We start from the raw sequence: 23,723 nt of genomic DNA on the forward strand, positions 1-23,723 counted from the left end.
CAGTGATATTGGGTAGAGCTCTGTGCTCCCCCCACCCCAATTCTCACAGAGGCCAGAAGGAGGTTTCAGGCAGGACTGAAGACCAGTCCTTACCAAGAGGGGTGACAGTATTAACGATTAGGGAGGAAAGCTAGAATAGGAGTAGAGCTGAACAGGCAAAGAGGCCCCAGTGGCTCTCCCCTTGGAGTGATTCACCCACTTAATACCAAGCAAATGAAAGACAGGTTTAATATCAATGTCTCTTTATCTTTTTAAATAGCATATTTTTTCAAGTTTGGTTTCTTTTATCCATAAATTCCAGCTTTCAGTTAAAAACCACAGAGAAATTAGCAAAACGGAAAGGGAAGCTTCCACTGCCTGAGTTAGTAGAGCCATTGGCCCCAGGATCCTGGTCTCTGTCACATTGGCATTTGGGGTTGGCACTGGTTTCCAAGGTAGCAAAAGAACAAGGCATCCCAGCAGCCAGCCATTGCAACATACTGCCTGCCAGTATGAAGCACTCTGCTTCATTTCAAAGCAGTCATCCATCCACCCATCTTTTCACACTCAAAATAGCAGTCATGCCAGCCATGCACCCAGCCCCTCCATAGTAGACACACTCAAACCTCTCTTACACCAATCAGCCACCCACTCTACCAAGCGATTGGCCTGCTCAGTAACCAAGTCCCTCACCTAGCCATTGTACCTGCCCCATCAACCAAACCCATCCTAATAATCACCACACCCAACCAACAAGCACTCAAGCTCTCTGCCACCAAGCCACCAGCCAGCTGACCAATTAGCCATCCCACTCATCCCCATCAGAACCCATCCAGCCAAGCAATCGGCCCAACCATTACCAAAATAGTCAAACAGGTATCCCAGCCACTGATTAAATTCAATAGGTTTGTCCCACCTCAGGCATTGCTTGTTGCTCACACCTTGAATGACGAGACACAGAATTGCTTTCCCACTCCTTTTGCAGCTGAAGGCGTATGCCAGATTTCTGGACCTTAAGTGCTACATGGGGAACACAACGCACCCACTGGAAAACCGATTGTCTTCATGTTGAAGCTGGAGGAGGAGGACACTTTCACACCCTGTGTCTCCAGAAGACATCTTCTTAGGGTTAAGAACTGGGGAGGGGGGGAAGCATTCAGCAGGCACAGGTATCAGTCAAGACAGACTGCGGAGGTGTCTTTGGACTGGCTGTAGTCAATTATTGCAGACATAAGGGTCTCAGGAGATGCTGGCCCTAAAAGGGGGGAGGGAATCTCTCCATGCGCTCCTGGAAAGCAAGGGTATCTCAGGAAGACTTTGGACAATAGGACAAGTGGACTGTAGAGTTTATAGAGTAGAACTCATCTGACATGGATTCCCGCAGCAGAAGACAGGCCCCGCTCATGGGAATAGTTCCCTGAGGCTCCCGCTACCTGTGCGCCTCCACTGAGCTTCTCAGCTATCAGCAGTTTAAACATCACAGCAGGATTTCCCCCTCCACACGGGATATTGGAAAGGCAGTTCCACACGCTCAGTAGCTGCTCTCGTGTCCTGTTAGGATGTAGAGGTTGCTGTGAGCCAAGGGATTCTCCGTGGGCGTGCTCTCCAGGATGATATCTCTGGGAGGAGGGGTAGAGGCAAGAGCAATGAATGAATGTGGAGAGACAAATGGTCAGAGCACGTTTTGAGCAGAACGGGAGGATTGGTAACCCAGACCTGATTGGAGAGGTGCCACACCCAAGCAAGAAATGCAACTCAGCAAAGCCAGCCCCAGCCATGATTGTACCCCACCGCCCAACCCAGACCCCATCACAGTCCCACAGCCATGAATGCAACCCACCCACCACACAAAAACAAACCCACCATGCAGCTCCAGCCCCCCAACCCTGACCACCACGCAAAACCAGCCTCTCCAACCCAACCATGCAAAATCCACTCTTGGTTCAAGTGCTGGGCACATTTCTCTGACCTCACCATTTATAATATAAACATAGCAGCATTTTATTATATAAACCCCAACCAAACCAAGCATGTGGCACTTCCTGCACATGCTTCACTCCTGGCAAGACAATGAGAGAACCACCACCACTATGCCTAATGTGCTACTGGCAGGTGCTGTGATACTGCAGTGGTAAGCACAGTATAAGACTCTATATAGAATAGAATAACTTCATCCCAGCCATGCAATGCCCACCTTAACCCAACCATGCAAACCCAGCCCCCAATGCGGCACATTCACCACGCAACCTCCAGCTACCCCAGAATGCAGCAAACCCTGACACAGCGCCATGCATCCTCAAAACAGGCCTACAAATCCACCCAGTCACGTAACATCCAGCAGGAACAGGGGCACAGGATGGACACAATAGAGAGTCAGGGTGGTGACCGGCTACTGAAGTGACCCAGTCCATGCAAGAGGAAGGAAAAGAAGTTCACAGCTCCTGGTCTCCCAGTCCCCAGATAATTTTCCCACTATCCCAGCCTTGCAGCCCGGCAACAAGTTCCTACCAATGGCACAGCCAGACAGGGGTAGCCAGCCGGAGCAGGCAGCCACACCACTTGATCAGAGAGTGGAGAGAGCAGAACAAGAATTCTCTCTTGGTGGTGCACTCCCTGCTGCAACCTGCCCTGACCACATTCTCACTTTGGGGCCTCACCTGTTGGCTCCCAGCACCCGGAACACCCTGGATTTATCTGTGATTTCTTGGGTCACCTGTCAAGGAGAAGGGTCAGATCAGCACACAGTTCTCCCAGCCCAGCTCCTTCCTGGGTCAGTGCATCTCCATCCCCCTCCCAAACCAGGGTGGTGGGAGAGAAGGGGACAGTTCCTATACCATGTGGTCTCCAGGAGCAATGCCAACTCCATGCATCATCTCCAAGTTAATCCCCCCTGCAGAGTCTGATCCCCCTCTTTGGGGAAGATAAGGAGACACGTCCACCCAAGCCCCGACCTGCACTCACCTCGTTGCCCTCCAGGCTGCGGCCCTGCATGCCATGTTTCCAGAAGGCCAGCACGCTGTCTTGAAGGCACACTGCGGTGGGAGGGACAGAAAGAAGGGGGTGAGCAGCGGGTGGTATGGATGACCCCCACCTTGGGGAAGCTGGCAGATGGAGGACACTGCTACCAGGGCAGGGAGGAGGGTGCTGGAACGGAAGGCTGGACAGCTCCTGAGGTCACCAGGCCAGGCAGGAGTGTGGGCCAGGAGATGAGCCGGCCAGCGGCAGTTCTCTCCCCAAGTGACCTCCCTCCACTCACCAATTGTCTCAATGGGGAAGTTGAAGGTCAGCTCTGGGGCCAGGGCTCTCTTGGGGGCCCCACGCAGGTTCACTGTCCTTACATAGTCTGCAGGGGAGAAAGAGTGAGGCAGTCAGCACCAGCTGTGGCCAAGGCTGAGCCAATGAGAGGGCCATGCTGGGGGAGGGACTTACGCTCAAAGCAAACGAGGACTGTGTCTCTGTCCATCTGAGTCACATGGCAGGCCACACTGGAGGCCACATCTGCAACAACAGCCGGAGAGACATATTGAGACCCTAGGGGAGCTGGCACCCTCTAGTGGAAAAAGGCCTCGTACCCTGTTCCCTCCCCTTGGAGCCCACCAATTCCCCCAAAGGGGAAATGCCCTGAGTTCCATTCCCCACCCTGGGGCCAGATTGAAGTTGTCACCCCCTGGAGGGGAAAGGCTCTGAGTCCCATTCCCTGCCTCCCCTAAGCCAGCCATTCATCCCCCCGCCACCCTGGGGCCCATGTGTGCTGATACCCCCTAGAGGGGAAAGGCCCCATGTCCCATTCTCCGCTTGGGCGTCTCTTACCTGCAGAGGGCTCGGTGCTGAGGCTGGAGTTCGTGCTGAGCGAGAGGACGTTAAACTCCAGCTCCTGGCCCGGCCGGTCTCGGTCCACAACACGCACACACACCTGGGGGTACTCTTCCATTTCCACCACAAGCAGCTCAAACAGGCTCAGGGGCATGGGCAGGGCCACAGGAAAGTGCTGGGGTGAGGGAGGGGAGGCTGAGATCTCAGCAGCGATGGGTTCTCCCATGCGTTGAGCTTCCCTAGGGCAGTGCCGTCAGTGAAAAGGACCTGGCAAGTTTTCCCCACCAGAGCAGCAAGGGCAAGTGTTGCAAGTGTCCCTCCAGAGCAGTGCCCTGCAGATTTTAGCTCCATGCAGGCCTACATCAGAGTCAATGAGACTCCACCAGTGGCTCCAGCACCCCATTTTCCCCCCAAACCCCGGACCTACCTTCAGCAGCATGAACTTCTGCAAGGGCTCGTACCACTGCAGCAGCACCAGGCTCGAGGGAAGAGCGGCGCACAAGAAGGTGTTGCCGGAATAGGGGTTCCGAACTGAAAGGCAACCAAGGCAGGTGAATGGGTTCCCCCAGGGGGAGAGCAATCAGCTGAGGGGCTCCCCTGTCCCCAGGGAGACAGCGATCCGGCCCACAGGAGGCACCCCGGTGGCGTGTCAGAATCACACTCACCCACTCGGCACTTGAGGCAGCCCTTGGTATCCGCTATCTTGGAGGAGAGCGCAAACTTCCTGCAGGGAGGAGGAACAGAACAGAAGGAAGGAATGAGCTGCCACCGGAGGACAAAAGGGGGCAGGATGAAGGGCTGAGTGGAGAGGGGATTCTACAGCCAGGCATGATGCAAATCCACCCACAGTTACCCTGAGGGGAGAACTGTCACCCAGTTAACCCATAGAACTCTCCGCTACAAAATAGTGGAGAAACAAAGAACTGGAGGAGGGTTGAAGGAAGGATGGGGGAGTTTTCAGAGAGAAGATCGCGGCTGCTGTTAGGATTGTGAGATGTATCCATGCACCCATCATGGTAAGACTGACGGTTATTTTGGACTCTTAGAAACACAAGAGCCACCAGACTGGATCAGACAGGAGCCCTCTAGCCCACTGTCCCGTCCCTGACAATGGCTTCAGAGGAAGCCCCACATCAGGCCGATTGGGATAATCTGCCCTCACGAGGGTTTCATCCTAATCCCTAACAGGGATCTTCTTAAACCTTCAAGCAGAAGGATTTAGCTCCCTTCCAAATTCATTACCATGAGCTAATCTAAATCTGGTTGTTCTCATTCTCCACTGAGCACTTGTCCCTCTGGGAAACTCACTATGCTCTTCGCCTCAGTGCCAGCCAGTGGCAGAGTGTACCACAGGCTAATTGTACACTTCACGAAGGTCAGGTTTCAGGGCTTGACTGCAACCAGGGAGGTCAGGAAAGAGCTTCCCCCACTCAAGGTAGCATTGGAAAATGAGGCATCCAGCAGATGCTGCAAATGAAGACAGGAGACCAGGGTAGATGGGCCCATTGGTCTGGTTCAGGATGGCAGGCATGAGATGGAGGATACTAGTCTGGATGGACTCAGGGTGGCAGTGGGGAAGAGGGGCCCATTGATCTAATCCAAGGGGATACTGGGCCCTAAAGGAACATGAGGGAACCTCAGCCTGAAGTGGCCAATTTCAAGGCTATGAGGACACCCAGCCCCATCTGGGGATTGACCCTCGGTCCCTCCCGGCTCGGTGGAGTTTCAGATGCAGAACCAAGCACAGCACCTGGGGATGATGCGCTCAGTCAGCCGGTTGGTGGCAATGGAGAGGGGGACCTGCCGCTTCTGCAGCTGCCTCCGCTGCTCAAAGAGGCCCAGGAGGTTGTGAGAGGAGATCTGGGAGGATTTCCCTGCAGAGAGAGAGAGAGAGCTGCATTGGATACTGGTATGGTGGATCCTAATGTGCTATCCTCAGGAAACTGCACCTAGATCTGAGGGTGACCCTCACCCCCACCCATAGCCCTGGCCATCCCAGCCCTGGCAGTGCTCCTCACCCCACCCACAGCCACTGGCCATCCCAGCCTGGGCTCCACACCCAGCCCTGCTGGTGACCCTCAATCCTGACCTGCAGTTCTCATAGACTCATAGACTTTAAGGTCAGAAGGGACCATTATGATCTTCTAGTCTGACCTGCACAATGCAGGCCACAGAATTTCACTCACCCACTCCTGTATCAAACCCCTAACCTATGTCTGAGCTATTGGTCTGCTAAACCCAGGGTTGTGAGTTCAATCCTTGAGGGGGCCATTTGGGGATTTAGTTGGGGATTGGTCCTGCTTTGAGCAGGGGGTTGGACTAGATGACCTCCTAAGGTCCCTTCCAACCCTAATAATCTATGATTCTAAGTCCTCAAATTGTGGTTTAAAGACTTCAAGGTGCAGAGAATCCTCCAGCAAATGACCCGTGCCCCACGCTGCGGAGGAAGGCGAAAAACCCCCAGGGCCTCTGCCAATCTGCCCTGGAGGAAAATTCCTTCCCGACCCCAAATATGGTGATCAGCTAAACCCTGAGCATGTGGGCAAGACTCACCCGCCAGACACCCAAGAAAGAATTCTCTGTAGTAACTGAGATCCCACCCTATCTAGTGTCCCATCACAGGCCATTGGGCATATTTTACCGCTAACAGTCAAAGATCAATTAATTGCCAAAATTAGGCTATCCCATCATAACATTCCTACCATAAACTTATCAAGCTTAGTTTTGAAGCCAGATATGTCTTTTGCCTCCACTGCTCCCCTTGGAAGGCTATTCCAGAACTTCACTCCTCTGATGGTTAGAAACATTAGTTTAATTTCAAGTCTAAACTTCCTGATGGCCAGTTTATATCCATTTGTTCTTGTGTCCACATTGGTACTGAGCTTAAATAATTCCTCTCCCTCCCTGGTATTTATCCCTCTGATATATTTATAGAGAGCAATCATATCTCCCCTCAGCCTTCTTTTGGTTAGGCTAAACAAGCCAAGCTCTTTGAGTCTCCTTTCATAAGACAGGTTTTCCATTCCTTGGATCATCCTAGTAGCCCTTCTCTGTACCTGTTCCAGTTTGAATTCATCCTTCTTAAACATGGGAGACCAGAACTGCACACAAGATTCCAGATGAGGTCTCACCAGTGCCTTGTATAATGGTACTAACCTCCTTATCTCTACTGGAAATACCTCGCCTGATGCATCCCAAGACCGCATTAGCTTTTTTCACGGCCGTATCACATTGGCGGCTCATAGTCATCCTGTGATCAACCAATACTCCCGAGGTCCTTCTCCTCCTCTGTTACTTCCAAATGGTGCATCCCCAGTTTATAACAAAATTCTTGTTATTAATCCCTAAATGCATGATCTTGCACTTTTCACTATTAAATTTCATCCTATTACTATTACTCCAGTTTACAAGGTCATCCAGATCTTCCTGTAGGATATCCCAGTCCGTCTCTGCATTGGCAATACCTCCCAGATTCGTGTCATCCGCAAACTTTATTAGCACATTCCCACTTTTTGTGCCAAGGTCAGTAATAAAAAGATTAAATAAGATTGGTCCCAAAACCAATCCCTGAAGAACTCCACTAGTAACCTCCTTCCAGCCTGACAGTTCACTTTTCAGTACGACCCATTGTAGTCTCCCCTTTAACCAGTTCCTTATCTACCTTTCAATTTTCATATTGATCCCCATCTTTTCCAATTTAGCTAATAATTCCCCATGTGGAACCATATCAAATGCCTTATTGAAATCGAGGTAAATTAGATCCACTGCCATCCCAGCCTGGATTACCTCAGCCCCCGTCCACCTCCCGGTTGATGCCCCTTGATAACTTGTATGACATTCTGTGCATCTCACAGTAGCTGTAGCCAAAGGAATCTACAGTTTCCAGACTGGGAGGAAGCCCAGATCCGGTGCCTCTCTTACTCACTCACCTGCTAAGGAGAGCAGCACGTTGTTCATACAGTACAGCCAGGAGCACCTGTGGGGCAGGAGCTGGGGGGGGGGGGGGACGACAGACACCCCCCCGGTTAGCTCTTCAGTCAACTTAATCAGGAAACTCCATGCAGCACTGCCATTATCTCTGCTCATATTGCCCATCGTTTAGTTAATTACTAACTGCTCCCCACAGCACGGCTTGCTGGGAGAGACCAGGGCTGGAGTACCCAGGAGCTCCCCCCACAGCCAGCGCTCCTGCCTCACTCCCCACATCGACCCCTGCTGGGAGAGATCAGGGCTGGCGTAGCCTGGAGCTCCTCCCAGAGCCAGTGCTCCTGTCCTGCTCCCTACAGTGCCGCCTCTCTGGGAGAGGTCAGGAGCTCCCACAGCATTAAGCTATACCTCTATCTCCTGGCATCTCACCTTCTCCATGGTGTCCTCATGGAGTTCATGGAGGTTGAGTGCGTAAATCCCTTCCTCAGCCCCTACCAGCAGGTACTGATCTGAAACAAGGCCAGCCAGAGTTAGATTTGGGGGGGCCGGATTCCCAGCACCCACTTAGAAGCCAGCAGTGTGCCTGCTCTCCTCCTACCCACATGCCCCTCTTCAGCCCAATGGCTGGGAGCTCAGAGCTGGTACCCAGGGGCTGGAGGCGGGGAAATCAAGTCCCCAGATTGGCTCAGCTATGACAAAGGCTGGAGGGTGCGGCAAGGGTGGTGGGAAACAGGAGGGCACAGGGTGAAACTGAACCAGTGCATTGGTGAATTGAATGTAGGAAGAGAATCAGCGTCCTCCCCCCAGCCCCAAATGGAGCAGCCGAGGGGAGATGGGGTTAATATGGACATTGTGGGGGGCAGAGAGCTGTGTTGGAGGCAGCCGGGGGCCCTACCTCGTGTCTCCGGGTGGATCCACGTCACAGCTGAGTTGATCTTTAGAGGGCAACCATTAAAGACTTTGGAAAAGCAAGCACCCATCTGTGAAGGAGAGATCAGAGGAGAGGCTGGGCCTGAGTAGCCGGGAGCTTCCCCCATTGCCAGCACTCCCGCCCCGCTCCCTACAGCGCCCCTTGCTGGGACAGACCAGGCCTGGAGTAGCCAAGAGCAACCCCAACAGGCAGCGCTCCCACCCTGCTGTCTACAGCGCTCCCTGCACGGAGATGCTGAGGAATGGCACTTACATGGACCTTGGGGGTGGGGGGCAGCCCATGGCAGCTGGATCTCTGAAAGAGAGAGAAAGCCAATCAACACCACACACCACCAAAAGAAGTATGCCGAGCTGCCCACCCCACCTGAGAGACAACAAGAGCACTGGGGCACCAGCCAACACCCAGACATCAAGCTGGAACCCAGGAGTCCTAACTCCCAGCCCCCTGCTCTAACCACTGCATCCCACTCCTCTCCCAGAGCGAGAGAGAGAACCCAGGAGTCCTGCTGCATTGTTGCCTATGCACCATGACTGCCAGGCCTCCCCATAATCTCTTACCCCCCCTTTTCTACCCAGGCCTGCTCCCCCAGTGGTTCGCACCTACCTCTGTCTCCTCCCTCCTCTTCATGGTGGCCCATTCGGTGGAGAGCAGGGAGGCTCCAGGCTCTGGGGAGCCAGTGTGCAGGGGGGGTTGGACGTCACCTGACTCTGGGCTGCCTGGAGGTGGGGGACACACACAGCACCTGCCTATCAGAGTCAGCTCTGCCCTGGCAGCCCCCATCCACCCAGGGGCCCCCTCCATTGCAGTTCTCAGCCCCACTGGAGATCCCTACTCCTTGCCTGCGTTAGACTGTGGTGCTTAAACGGCCCTGTTATCCCCTGCAATCGTCATGGCAGGGGATCCTCTGGGCACCTCCACAAAGTGTCACACACACACTGGCCCCCTCCCCCAGTCCCTCATCACTCTGCCTGCCGATCTAGGGTCATGGTGTGAGGGAAGCAGAGTCCCCGGTAGCCTCTTCAGCCCCCTGGCCTCTCTGCCAGTAAGGAGGTCAGTGTGATGGGAGGCCCCATCCTGCTAGGGACCAATGGGCTGAGATCCAGCCAACTCATCTCACAGGTGGGAACAACTTTATTCACTACGGACCTGGGGCCTGAACGCAGCCAACGCCCCCTAGAGAGGAAAGGCCCTGTGTCCCACTCCCAACCCAAGAGCCAGCCAGTCCCTCACCCTGGAGCTGGATTGGAGCTGGCACCCCCTAGAGGGAAAGGCCCCGTATCCCATTCCCTGCCCCTCTAAGCCAGCCAGTCCCCCCTATCTTGTGTCAAACCCTGGTACCCGCTGAGGTCTGTCTCCTCATGGTCTCTGAGCCACCCCCAGACTCCATGACCCGCGGCTCCCAATTCATCAGGTCCCATAGTGATGCTCTCTTGATTGTTCCCGTCTCGTTCTCAGGGATGCAGTGGGGGTCCACAGGCTGATTCTCTGGGGAGGGGACCTGGGCAGAGAGACAGTCATAGAATGGGAGGGGACTTGTGCCAGGGCAGGCAGTTGCCTGGGGAGATGTGTGTAGAAGAACTTACCCCTCCAGACGCTGGGCGAATGGTCAAACTCCTGTAAGGGAAAGACAGAGAGAAGGGTCAGGGGTGGGGCTTGGAGAGGGGCAGCCCCTTATGTGAGCAAAAGTGGGGGCCCTGGGGTGGGGGAACTCTCTCCTCTGGGGAGTCTCCAAGGGGACATCAGGGGTCTCCAACATTCATCCCTGCCATGTTCCAGACCTGGGATTGAGGAGGGGGAGATACAAAGCAGCTGCAGAGAGCAGGGTCAGCAGAGTTCACACCGCTGCCCCTGCCCCCCAAAACAGCCCGCGTGTCAACCCCCGCCACACACGCACCAGGCGCATCTCTGTGAGGGGGAGTGGCAAGGATGCTTGTGAAACTCATTGTGTGGGGGCAGGGACTCTGCATTACTGCCCCCCCCCCACTGAAATGACCTGATCTCTACAGCTTGGTGGGAGGTGAAGGGACCCCCACACACACACCTTGCCTGCCCCAACTCCACCCTGAGTCTCAGCTTTACCTTTCCTCCAACGCCTCCTCCACAGACTGCAGGAGACTCCTAAAGACAAGGAGAGGGGGTAGGGATATGGGCCACACATTACCTGCCCCTCAACCCACTAGACCCCACTCCCCTCCCAGGGGTGGGATAGAACCCAGGAGTCCAGGCTCCCAGCCTCCCCTGCTGTAACCCACTAGAGCCCAGTGCTCACAGCCACCCCCATCCTTAGAGCTGACTAAATTGCCTGTTTACCTGCACTTGGAGCCATCAACCCCCCTGCTCCCAGATTATCCTGTAGGAGGCGCTGCTCAGTTCCCCATACCCCCACCCCATGATGCGACACTTCCAGGCAGGACAGGGGAGGCCGAACTTTTAACCCAAGACTCCCTTGGTTCCTCTCTCCCCCACCAGACAGATACTTACTCTTCAGCTCCTAGCAACGTCCAATCCTCCTCCTCTTCCCTCTGGGGAAGGACAAGATTTGTAACCAGTGGCGTAGCCAGGTGGAGGGAACAGGGGGAGCAATAAAAAAAAAAAAAAAAAAGGCACCACCCGCTGCGGCACTTTTACTCACCCGGCGGCGCTTCGGCTCTCCGGCGGCGGGACCTTCACTCGCTCCGGATCTTCGGCGGTGGGACCTTCACTCACTCCAGATCTTCGGCGGCACTGAAGGTCCCGACATCGAAATGCCGCCGAAGACCCGGAGCGAGTGAAGGTCCTGCTGCTGAAGTGCCGCCAAAGACCCGAAGCGCCGCCGGGTGAGTAAAATAAAAGCGCCGCAGCGGGTGGCGCTTTTTTTTTTTTTTTAAATCGCTCCCCCGGATGAGTACAAAGGTGCCAGGAAATTGACAAGGCACCACTTGTGCTCAGTGGGGGCCCCCCGCTCCCGCCCCAGCTACGCTACTGCTTGTAACCCATATGGAGTTACCTGCTCCCCACAACGCCCCCTGCTGGGCAAGTCTGGGGCTGGAGTAGTTGGGAGCTCCCCCCACAGCCAGCTCCTGCCCCGCTCCTCACAGTGCCCCCTGCAGGGAGAAACCAGGGCTGGAGTAGCTGGGAGCTCCCCCCACGGCCAGAGCTCCTGCCCTGCTCCCTACAGCACCCCCTTCTGGGAGAGGCAAAGAATTAATGGTGTTTCCACTCACCAGACCACAATATGGTTCTGTTTCTTTTCTCAGTGGGGGCCCGAATTTAACTTGATTAACTGAAAATCAAATTATACAAATTGGCTCATCTGCTGATTGAGACACACTCCATTCCCCTTCCCCTCCCCCCCCTTCCCCCCAGAGCAGCTAGGACTAGCAGGAGGCATCAGCTGTAATTCAGGGGTGAGGCAAACAGCCCTGCTGCTAACCACTCCTGCTTTTTGAAGATCCTGTGAACCCAGGCATCCGGGCCAAATCCCAGCTCTGGGAGATTCCATTCTTTTTGCCCATCCTTCCCCCCATCATTCCAGTTGGATTCAGGATTCATCTTCTCTTCCCTAAGCTGTTGTGTAGCCTTGCTGTGTGACTGTTCAACTGCCCCCGCACGCCACCCCAGAGGCAGCTGCATCTCAGCACCATGCGATGGATCCCTGAATAAACGGGGAGGGGAGTGGTGACTGTGCTAGGGTGCCTGGATCTGGGTACACCAGTCTAGGGGCAGCAGGGGGACTTACACTGGATTTCAGAGAGCGTCCGTTCTGCCTGGCCATGTGCCCCACGGGAGTGGATTTTGTCTGGGAAGATGTCGTAAACCTTATAGGAAACAGTGGGAGGGGGGGGGGAGAAAGGGGGCAAGGAGATTTGGGGGGCACACATACAGACAGGATGGGGGAGGGGGCAGGGAGATGGGGAACAGTTACTTATAGTCCATTTCAAGTCCCCAACTCTCCCACTTCACCGTGGCCCCTCTTCCCAGCCAGTTCACAGAACTGGGCCCAGCTGGTTTCGTGGTGTGGGGCTGGATTGTAATGGTGGAGGGGGCTGATCGGGGTAAGTGCCAGCTCGGCAGCCCCCAGAAACCGAACACAGACAGTCCTATGCATCCCCAGAGCGGGGCAGCATCACTGGGAGCTGCAGGGTGCGCAGGGCTGCCCGGTCGCTGGTCAAATTCCACCCCAGGACAGGGCCATTTCTATCAACACACACATCATCTTGGGGCAACAGGCTTCAGCTTCAGTGTGGGGGAGCTGGGCACTGGGACAGGGGAGTCATCGGAGCCAGGCTGCCCCCGTCACTGGCTGTTTGTCATGGTAACCGGGCCTAGCGACTGAGCTGAGCCGGCTGTGGGGTGGTGGGTCAGTGCCCAGGGAGGCTGCAGGGGGCAGGGGCATAATGGGCGGGCCTGGAGTCTCCCCCAGGGCAGGTACCTCAAAGTCTCCGTCATCCAGGGACGGGGCAGCTAGGTCAGGGCTGTTGACCTTGTCGAGTAGCTCGATGGCCAGGGTGCGGGCAAGAGGCTGGCTGGTGAACAGGTGCTGGGGGGACAAGGGTCATGGTGCTGAAACTGGGAGACAAATGTTCCCCCCAGACAACCCCCCACTGTCCAAAGCAGCATGCCCCATTTCCCCACCCCCAAACCCTCCCCAGACCACACACTGCCCCCAGCTCTCTCACGCCCCGATCTCTCTCCCCCGACACTTCACAGCCCCACTGCCGCCATCTCCCCCACCCCCACGCATACACCCTGCACTGCCCCCACCTGCCACACTGAACCCGCATTTCCTTGACACACACCCTGCCCCCCACTCCAGTACAGTCCCCCCAGCTTCTCCCACACCACCCCCAATGGCTCCCACACTCCTCACTCCAATTACCCCCCTGCTCAGCCACTACTCCCTTCAGCTGGTTCACCTGTAACAGCTTTTCCGCTGTGGGTCGCTTTTTGGGGTTCTTGGTCAGGGCCAGTTTGAGGAAGTGGTGGAATTCTGGGGACCTGGGGGGGGGGCAAAGGGGGAATCATTAAATCCCCCTTGGTCCCTCAGGAGACCCCCCAGCCCTACCAAGCCCCCCAAATTCTCCATCACTTTTAAAATAGAATCCTCACCCTCCAACCCCAGCATTCCTGCCCCACTTCCTACAGCACCCCCTGCTGGGAGAGGCTGGGGCTGGAGTAGCTGGGAGCTCCCCAACAGCCAGCTCCTGCCCTGCTCCCTGCAGCGGCTGCTGCTGGGAGAGGCCAGCAGCAACACTCACCAATGAGCTTTGTCTTTCAGTTTAGGGGGTTGGAAGCTGCTCTTGGACATGAGCATCAGGGCCCTGCAGAGAGAGAGAGATCGATCAGGGGGCAGGGGAACCAGACAGACAGAACCAGCACGTTGAGGTTGCGAGGGAGACAGACAGAGCTGGGAGGGGGGCTCGATCCCAGATCTTCCCTTGCATCCGACTCTGCCTCCAGCAGCTTGACCCGATTCTCCTCCCCCTCATTGCACTCGCGTCACCTCCTCACTGTGGGGCGGGGAGAGACCAGCTGGGCCCATGCCAAGGGGGCGCTCCGCTCTTTGGCCTCTTACCTCATGGGGTGAAGGTCGAAGAGCGGGGGCTGCAGCTCAGCCAGCTCAATGGCCGTGATGCCGATGGCCCAGATGTCACACAGCTGGTTATAGCCGCCCTTCTTCTCCACTGCGGCCACCTCAGGGGCCATCCTAGATGAGGGAGGGGCCGCAGACCAATCAGACAACACCGGGCCATACGAATGGGACTCTGGCATCCAGCTTCCCAGCCCTCAAGGGGACCCAGGCATCCAGCTATACCCATGACATCCCCCCCATACACACACACCTGCCAAGCCACCCCTGGGATCCAGGCATCAGGCTCAGCTCACCAGCCTCCCCATCACAAGCCATTCCCGGCTTTACAGCCAAATTTCCCACCTGCTGGGCACCCCAAAGCACCCCCACACCCACCAGGCTCCACACCCTCCTCCATCCCCCCACTCCAAACACCAAGATGCTGCCTTCCTCTGCCCCACCAAACCCCCTCCCACCAGACACCCGCCCCCAGGCTCCAAGACAGCCCCAGATGGGGTGTCCCAATGGTGAGATAGGCTGGGGTGGCCAGTTCACTCTACTACCCCCACCATGTTCCCCTGGCGGGTAGCGGGGGCGAGGGTGGGGGTGTGAGGTACCAGTAGGGGGTCCCAATGAAGGACTTCCGCTTCGCCACTGATGCTGTGAGTTCAGCTGAGACTCCGAAATCCGCTGCAAGACGGGGGGGGGGGGGGAGAACAACAGGAACCCTTGTAAGAGGGCACTATGGGGAAGGGACCCCATATGCATATTGTGGGTCTGTACAGTACCTGTCACGATGGGTCATTAGTCACCACCATGGATGGAAGACAGGTGGGCACACACAGCTCCACTGGGGCCCCTCAATTCTGACCCACAGTTTCCTGCTATCCCAGCCCTGGGCTCTCCCCACCCCCCATTGGAGTCCCTCAATCCTAACCCACAGTCACTCGCTATCCTAGCCCTGGACTCCCTCCCTGACCCCCAACTCTGCCAGTGCCCCCCCGTCCCGGCCCCCCCCCCCCCCCGGGGGCCCCCCCCCCGGGGCCCCCCCCCCCCCCACAGGGATCCAGGTTTTCTATGGGGAAGGAGGAAGAGCAAGTAACTCACCCAGTTTCACATCTCCAAAGAGGGTGAGTAGGATATTGGCTCCCTGCACCAAAAAAGGGAAAGTGTCAGTGCAGGAAGAACCACTGCTCCAATGGAGTGACCTCCCCTGCTAAAGCAGCCTGCTCTGGAGATGAACCCAAGGGGCTGGTGAAGGAGGGAGGGGAACGTCACTCTCTGATCCTTCCCCTCCCCAAGCCCAATGGGATTCTCCCACTACCCTTGTTCACACTAGGAACAACATGCTACAGGATGTTACCACAGTGAAGGGCCAAGTGTGGGTGGCAAACAGAGTCAGCTGCCTGGGTCTTATTGGTGTTAACTTGGGAAAAGGGGATTAATAAGCAAAGGTGATCCCCAGCATAGGCTCATGGGTCTGATCCAGGGGGGTAAGAGAGGGATCTGGGTCTTGATGGGCCCATGGGTCTGATCCAGGGGGGTAAGGCAGGATCTGGGGCTAGATGGGCCCATGGGTCTGATCTGGGGGGGGGGGGTAACGGGGGATCCAGGGCTGGATGGGCCCCTGGGTCTGATCTGGGGGGGTAAGGCAGGATCTAGGGCTGGATGGGCCTCACCTTTATATCCCGGTGCATCTTGCCTTTGGCATGTAGGTGGCTCAGGCCCTGGAGGGGGAGGAATAACCTTCTGAGTGTCCCCCCGTCCACACATGTTGCCACACACACCCCAGACTGACCTCCCAGGCCCTGGGGAGGATGCTGGTCCACTCAGGGCATCAGCCACCTGTGCCCCCCCTCCCCCCTCTATGGTGACGAGACTAGTGCCTGTGCTGCAACTCACACAGCTCTTCCTGCCGCCAGGGACAGAGGAAACTGCAGGGCAATCAACGGGAAACAAGGACTTCCTGCCTGGCCCAGGCCCCGTCAGACACAGCCCCAGGCAGAGAACCCAGGTGTCCAGGCTCCCAGCCCACCTCCGCACCATCCTCAAACCCCACTCCCCTCCCAGAGCTGGGGACAGGCACTCATCCCCAATCTCATGTGCCCCCAAATGTGAGGTGCCCAACAGAGGCTTCGAAGTCTCCAATCTGACCCTCGGCTCTCTGTTTACTCACCAGCAGTGTTTCTCTGCACACATAGGCAATCTGCTTCTCAGAGAGGGGGCCTGTGGCTGGAAGAGACATAAAGACGTGGACAGATACACACCTGGGGGGGTCATTATTCTCCTGCCACAATCCAACCACTCCCCAAATACACCCCCCATAATCTCTTCCAATGCCCAGCTACAAACACCCCAATTACCCCACTCCCACAGCCCCCCAAATATCCCCCACACACAATCCAATACATCTAGCTTCTGCCTCATCACCTTCCCCATGTTGTAACACTGCCCCCCACTTCCTCCCATCCACCCCCCTGCCTGCCCCCCATTTCCTATCTACCCCCCTGCCCCTCACTTCCTCCTATCCACCCCAACCCCCACATGACCAGGAACCAGAGGCATTTTGCAAACAGGAAGGGAAATCGACCAGAAAGTGAAACAAATGCCTCTTCTTACAACATCCTGATGAGAGAACATTCTGTCTCCCAATGTCAGAGCACATGGGAACCAGGACTCCAGCTATGGGAGCAGAGTGGGGCCTTGTGGGTTAGAGCAGTGGGGCTGGGAGTCAGGAGTCCTGGTTTCCGTCCCTGGAAGAGGAGTGGGGAAAAGAACCCAGGAATCCTGACTCCCAGCTGCCACCCTCCCTCCCTGCTTCTAGTTACACCAGGGCAGGGACTCACTGTGGTAGATTTCCTGCAGGGATCCTCCTCCACAGAACTCCATGCAGATCCAGAGACGGTCATTCCTGAGGGAGCAAGGGAGGAGATGTCAGCACAGTGCTGAGATGCAGCCGTCTCTGGGGTGGAGCTGTTGATACCAAGTTTTGCACAGGAAGTGAAGGAAACTCATGTAAAATCTGGGGGGGGATGTTGAATGGAGTTATCTGAGGTGATCTGTTCCTAGAGCTGCACTGACTGTGAAGGGAGAGCGCCCCCACCCAGCTCCCTGAAGCACAGTGCCCCTGGCGTGTCTCACCTGAGGTAGCTGCCGAAATACGCCACCACGTTGGGGTGCCCGCAGTCCCTGAGCGTCGTGATCTCCTGCTGGATGGAGCTGATGTCATCCCCTGGGAATGAGAGGAGTTGGGGGTATGTCAGGGAGGGGGCTGGGGGCATCATCCCAACAGAGCTGTGTCAGGGACATAGCCAGCTCCACAAGAGCTAACCCCTGCAAGCTGGCTGCAGTGCTCCCCATTCACCCACAGAACCCCCTGCCACAGGGGGCCCAGGCAGTACCAGGGGCTAAACAGGCTAACGGGGGGTCACAGATTGTTCCTTATGGACCAAAGGTAAGCACTGCAAAGGGGGTGGGCGGAGCACTGGGGGGGTGATACTGGGGGCAATTTGGGGGTGCACCACTGTGAGTCTCAGGGCCAATTTGGGGGTAGACTGGAGCAATTTATGGGTCACTTAGAGAGACACTAGGCCAGTGATTCTGGGTGAGTCCTGAGGGTGATGTGGGGACCACTGGAGCAGTGATTCGGGGGCGGGGGGGGGGGGGGGGAAGGTTTGGATTTTTACCTGGGTCCAGTTTGACGATCTTTATGGCAGCCAGCTCTGCTGTCTGGGTGTCCCGGGCCTAGGAACAGGGAAGGGGCCATCACTCACAGGGGCCTCAGCATTAGCAGTCTATGCGCCTATGGGGGGGGAGGGGGTCGGGGAAGGGGCTCGGGATCCAGCTCTTCCCAGATCAGTGCCCCCACCCTCCTCTGGGCTGCAGCGGGAGGGTTGTCTCCCAGATGCAGCCATCACCCCCCCACTCCCCAGGCCAGGCTGGTATCCCACCATTACCAGCCCAGCCCCGCCTCCCCCAACACACCCTGCTGCCTGGAAGGCTCAGTTCTCAGGGCCCAGAGCTGCCCCCAGCCTCCTAGTGCAGAAGGATTCCCCACTCCCCAAATGGTCCTGGGTCTAGATCGGGGTAGGCAACCTATGGCACGCGTGCCGAAGGCGGCACGCGAGCTGATTTTCAGTGGCACACACACTGCCTGGGTCCTGGCCACCGGTCCAGGGGGCTCTGCATTTTAATTTAATTTTAAATGACGCTTCTTAAACATTTTAAAAACCTTATTTACTTTACATACAACAATAGTTTACTTATATATTATAGACTTATAGAAAGAGACCTTCTAAAAGTGTTAAAATTACTGGCACGCGAAACCTTAAATTAGAGTGAATAAATGAAGACTCGGCACACCACTTCTGAAAGATTGCCGACCCCTGGTCTAGATACACCCCCCAAGGAGCTCCCCCAAACCCCATTTCTGAGCCCAAGATCCACTTTGCACCCCTCCCTGAACCCCAGAATTTGGGATCCCCCCCAGGCCCCACCTCTCCTCCAACCAACCTGAGGGCCCGTCTCTCCCAGCCCAGTACCCCACCTTCCCCCCTGAGGAGAGGGTACCTCTCCCTACCCACCTCTCTCCCCGATCTGGAGCCTCTGTTGTCCTCCCCCTCGCCACATTCTCCCCCTCCTCCCAATCTCAGCGTCTCTCCCCTGTTCACACTAGTGGTTTTTAACACCAAAACAGCCTTGTTCCGGGTTTCCGGTGCCGATCCCCCCCACCGCCCCACCCAGCGCTTCCTGCCTCCAACTCTACCCCATCCTGGGGCCTAGCTGCAGATGGTGGGCGGATGGGGAGAGACAGATACCTCCCCATCCCAGCTGAGCTCTCCAACACCCAGCCCTGCGGCAGGTGGGGCATGTTGCAAAGCGCCCTTGTGCTGATGCCCAGACAGACAGACAGGATGTGAACTCCCTATGCCAGCAGCCCAGGGCTGGGGTGGGGGCAGGGGGCTCTGATGCCCCCTCCCCAGGACACAGGCATGACAGGGCCAGGTGCCCACCCCAGCCCACAGACACAAGTTAAGCCACGCCACTGCACAGACGCCATCTCCTGACGTTAAGCAATTTCCTTTTCACCCTCCCCATGTCTCTGGCTTGTTCTATCGCTCTGAGCCCTGCACCTGCCCGAGGCATGTGGGGGAGGGAGAGAGGAATTAATGATTTCAGCTTTATAAAGAGCATTGAAGAGGGAAACGCTCTAACCACTAGACCCAACTCTGCTTCCAGAGCTGGGATAGAACCCAGGAGTTCTGTCGCCCAGCCCCCGTCCCACCCCCACCGCTAAACCACTAGACCCCACAGGCTCCCAGGACCAGGAAGAGAACCCAGGTATCCTGACTCCCAGGAACCCCCCCACCCCTAATCTCAGGGACCCGTAGGCCATAATACACCCCTAAGATCTACCTGTCTATGCCCTGCACAGCCCCCCTGACTGAGATCAGGCCAGACACTGCACAGACAGTAAGCACCAGTTCCTGCCACAAAGAGCTCACAATTTAATTAGACACCAAGAGAGGAATTTACATGCCCAAGTGGTAAAGTCAGGAATAGAACCCAGGAGTCCTGGCTCCCACCCCATCTAACCCAGTGGCACTTAACCTTTCTAGCCTGCTGTACCCCTTTCAAGAGTCTGATTTGTCTTGTGTACCCCAAGTTTCACTTCACCAAAAAACTACTTGCTTATAAAATAAGACCTAAAATACAAAAGTGTCACAGCACAGTTACTGAGAAACTGCTGACTTTCACATTTTTACCATATAATTATAAAATAAACCCATTGGAATATAAATTTTGAACTTACATTTCAGTGGATAGTGTATAGAGCAGTATAAACAATTCATTGTCTGTATGAATTTTTTAGTTTGTACTGACTTCGCTAGTGCTTTTTATGTAGCCTGTTGTAAAACTAGGCAAATATCTAGATGAGTTGATGTACTCCCTGGAAGACCTCAGCGTACCCAGGGGTACACGTACCCTGGGTTGAGAACCATTGGTCTAAACTGCCAGACCCCAACCCCCTCCCAGAGCTGGGGATAGAACCCAGGAGTCCTGGCTCCCAGCCGCGTGCAATGAACTCACCAGCGCTTGGCTCAGCCTGGGCATCTCTCTCTCAAAGCTCTGCTCCCGCCTGGCTCGCCGACCTGTGCTGGGGCAGGCATCGCAGGGGGGAGTCTGCGCCCAGGCTGTGTAGGAGGCTGGGCAAGATGTTGGGCCCTTGGTTCTCAAACCAGAGAGCACAAGGGGGCGCAGGCTTCACAGCGACTGTAGGCCCAGCGCATTGCCCACCCCAGCTCCTTGCCTCCCTCCAGCCCCACACTGCTCCCTGGGGCCACCCTCCCAGCCCCTCCATCGCAGGGATTCCCTGCAGCTTCCCCTTCCTCACGCCAGGGGCTCTGTGCCCACATGCCAGGTACCCGGTGCCTCCCGCATGTCAGGGGCTCAGTGCCTCTCCTCCCCCCCAGTACCAGGTTCCACATTCTCCCCCGCTCCCATTCCAGGGACTCTGTGTCCCCATTTCCTCCATCAAAGAAAAACAATTTACGAGTCTGAGCATGGAATGGTTGCCTCTTGGCCCCGCTCATTCACTCTTGACCCTGGCAGATCTCAGCCCTGGAGCTAACCTTGCGGGCCCAGCTCTGGGAGGAGGACGGGTGTTATCAGTGGCCCAGCAGGCAAGGGGCACAGAGCCTGTCTACCCCCACACAACCCCGGCTGCACAACACCTTTGAGTCGGCACAATGGTGGCACAGAAACAGCTGGCAGCATGGGGGTTCTGGCCGCCCTAGTGTCTGGGAAGGGCAAGCATTAGATCCCCCCAAATGGCCTGAAATTGGTTCAGATCCGGCCAGCCACAGCCATGGTACCTTGGGTGCTGGGAGCAAAGGAAGCCTCGGGAATGAACCCTAATTAGCTGATGCAAATGCCAGCTCACGCTTCGCAATGCTCAGTGTTGTGGAGCTATTCCCCAAGTGTAGGCAGGGCTAAATCTGCACCACCAGCAGGAATAGAACCACGCCCCTCCCAGAGTCTGGGGTAGAACCCAGGAGTCCTGGCTCCCGGGCCCTCTGCTCAAACCCAGGACAGGTCACCCCATGCACTGGACCCCTCTTGAGGGGGGCCTTCCCTGTCTTAGCAGCTCCCCTTCCATCCCCTCACACCTTCCTAGTCTGGCAATGAAGTGCCAGTTGCAGTGGTTTGAGTTTCTGACAGTGCCCCAGAGACCCCTCAAGGGGCTCCCCCACACGTTTCTGCCCATGCACAATGCCTCACCACCCCCCCATGCCTGTATCCTCCCCCCACATACACCATGAGCCCCTCAGACCTGAACATCAGCCCCTTCCTCAGAATGCCCTGTGCACTTCCCCCATCCACCCCCAGGACAATCCCCCACCCCTTGCCCCAAAGACAGCCCCCACCCAGGGCACTCCACAGGAACCCCACCGCAGGCATCTGGGTCATGCCCCCCATGCATTAAACTGGTCTTGGCAGCCACTGCTGTCCTGCTCTACCGCCCAGGACAAAAATCCTGCCAGGCGCCCCCAGCCCCTAGATTTCCCTGTGCCCCCCCCCCCCCCCTTAGCCCAACCCCCCCCCACCCCTCCCCCCCCATGCACCCCCAGCTCCCTTGCCCCCATATATCCCCTAGCTCCCCCTGAATCTCCCAGGGATCCTCTGACCCCAATTCCCTAGGAGCCCCACGAATACTCCAAGATCCTTCATCCACCCTAGTCTCCCCTTGATTCCTGGGCTGGCCAGGCCCACCCCTGAGCACCCCCACCTGGGCCCTCATTTCCCCCATTCATACACCCCACTGTATCCCAGCTCCTAAACCCCCAGGCTACTCCCCATCCCCAGGCCACAAGATCCACCCTCCTGCCCTGCAGCCCCCACCCTCCAGTGTCCCCAAGACCCTTTGACTCACATACCTCCCAAAGGCCAGGAAATCCCCTAGCTCCCTGCAACTCCCACCCCAGCTTCACGGGCCCCAGTGTCCCCTCTTATCTTCCTGGGCCACCATGCACCCCACCTCATCTCTCCAACCCCACATACCTGCTCTTTTGCTCCATGGGACCACTGCTCCAGCTCCCCACGCCCCCCTCTGTTCTCTGCCATGACCCCTGCCCCCACCCCCAATTCCCCTCAGCCCTTGGCTCCCTGCCATGCCCCCCATATGCACCCCAAATTCCCCCTCGGCTCCCCACCGTACCCCTACCGCAGCTCCCCATGCCCTAGGGTCCCCTCTACACACGGCCGTGCACCTCCACCCTAAGCAGGGACGGCTCTATGTTTTTTGCCGCCCCAAGCACGGCAGTCAGGCGCTTGCTGCGCTGATGCCTGGAGACGCCCCTGGCCCCAAGCCCCTCCTCTCCGGCCCGTGCACCCCCCCCGCACCCCCCTTTCGGCCCGTGAGCCCGACGCCCCCTCACCTTGTAGACATCGCCGTAGGTGCCCGCCCCGATGCGCTGGATCAGCTCGTAGCGGAGCCGGGGGTCCAGCAGGGAGACGTCCCGCAAGAGGCTCATGGTCCCCGGGGAGCCGCAGGGTACGGCGCGGCGCAGCGCGGCCCGGCCGGCCGGGGAACCAGCGGGGAGGGAAGCGGAGCCAGCCCTGCCCCCCTGGGGGCGGGGAGAACGAAGGGGGTCACACCCCCAAACAGGGGAGGGGACAGGCCCTGCTGATGGGACGGGGGAGTCACATCCCCTAAAGAGGGAGGGGAGAGAAAATCAGCCTTGCTGGTGGGGAGAGCAGCCAGGGCAAGGGCACGGGCACGGGCACAGGGGTCACACACGCTGCTCCTGCTGGAGACTCCTCCCCCCAAAAATAGGAGCCTGCAAAGAGCCCGGCCACCCCCCATGGCTTTCGGCCAGCTTGGGGAGAGGGGCCTAGTGGGGGGAGAGGGGCCGGGAGTCAGGACTCCTGGGTTCTATCCCAGCTCTGGGAGGGGAGTCAGGACTCCTGGGTTCTAGCCCAGCTCTGGGAGGGGAGTGGGGCCTAGTGGGGTGAGGGGGTGGGAGTCAGACTCCTGGGTTTTGTACCCAAATCTGAGAAGCCCATTTGTACAGGGCTAGCCCAAGGCCATGCACCAACAATAGTCTTGTGGCACCATCACCCACCTACACATGGGCAGGAAAATCCATCCCCGCTCTGAGCTGAGCAGGCATCTCCCAACCCCCTTTCCTGCCTGGGGTCAGCACCAAATTATCCTTCTCTGCTGCAAACATCACTGATCGCTTGTGACAGCCTGAACCGAGCGCCCTGCCACAAAGCCTGCGCAGGGCTGGCTCAAGAACCCCCTCTCCCCCTCCCTTGGCACTGCAGGGAACCCCACTGTAGGCTAGAACTAGACACAGACATAGGCGGCAAGTTATTTAGGCCCCTGGTGCCCATGCTCCACTCAATATTCAGGAATATGGGCCCAGCTACACCACTGTTTGGGCTTATATTTTCAGAGCTGTCCTGTCCCTAGGACACGCTTTGAGGGGCCTCACGCTTCAGGGGGACCCGGGTCCA

At 56.9% G+C, this 23,723-nt stretch overlaps 1 protein-coding gene across 2 annotated transcripts; it reads right to left on the reverse strand.

The window, feature by feature from the left end:
* Positions 1 to 750: 750 nt before the first annotated feature.
* Positions 751 to 22,783, reverse strand: MAP4K2 (mitogen-activated protein kinase kinase kinase kinase 2). 2 transcript variants are annotated; one of them, XM_024198810.3, is made up of 32 exons: positions 22,640 to 22,783; positions 17,888 to 17,945; positions 17,343 to 17,433; positions 17,048 to 17,112; positions 16,378 to 16,433; positions 15,881 to 15,928; positions 15,309 to 15,351; positions 14,819 to 14,891; positions 14,205 to 14,336; positions 13,888 to 13,950; positions 13,546 to 13,627; positions 13,062 to 13,169; positions 12,369 to 12,447; positions 11,854 to 11,912; positions 11,132 to 11,172; positions 10,730 to 10,768; positions 10,234 to 10,264; positions 9,989 to 10,148; positions 9,254 to 9,366; positions 8,903 to 8,944; positions 8,615 to 8,699; positions 8,149 to 8,228; positions 7,722 to 7,782; positions 5,543 to 5,666; positions 4,458 to 4,516; positions 4,220 to 4,323; positions 3,790 to 3,967; positions 3,409 to 3,477; positions 3,236 to 3,322; positions 2,941 to 3,011; positions 2,637 to 2,692; positions 751 to 1,530 (listed from the first exon to the last, which is right to left on the reverse strand). In XM_024198810.3, exons 1-32 carry the CDS (start codon positions 22,733 to 22,735, stop codon positions 1,341 to 1,343), a joined length of 2,643 nt encoding a protein of 880 aa, XP_024054578.1. In that variant the 5' UTR covers positions 22,736 to 22,783; the 3' UTR covers positions 751 to 1,340. The 2 variants fall into 2 exon arrangements, with proteins under 2 accessions (XP_024054578.1, XP_024054577.1); XM_024198809.3 differs by having other exon boundaries at positions 1,422 to 1,598.
* Positions 22,784 to 23,723: the final 940 nt, after the last annotated feature.

This window comes from Terrapene carolina, unplaced genomic scaffold, assembly GCF_002925995.2.
Source record: "Terrapene carolina triunguis isolate 2854851 unplaced genomic scaffold, T_m_triunguis-2.0 Scaffold89, whole genome shotgun sequence".
NCBI classification, from domain to species: Eukaryota; Metazoa; Chordata; order Testudines; family Emydidae; genus Terrapene; species Terrapene triunguis.

Excerpts from the sequence above, each read along its gene's own strand:
- MAP4K2 (XM_024198810.3), bottom strand. The coding sequence starts at position 22,735 with ATGAGCCTCTTGCGGGACGTCTCCCTGCTGGACCCCCGGCTCCGCTAC. Across the intron at positions 11,913-12,368 it reads GACGCTCTCTGAAATCCAGT|TTAATCAAGTTAAATTCGGG; the intron begins GTAAGTCCCCCT and ends TTTGATTTTCAG. Across the intron at positions 8,229-8,614 it reads GATCCACCCGGAGACACGAG|ATCAGTACCTGCTGGTAGGG; the intron begins GTAGGGCCCCCG and ends GCCTTGTTTCAG.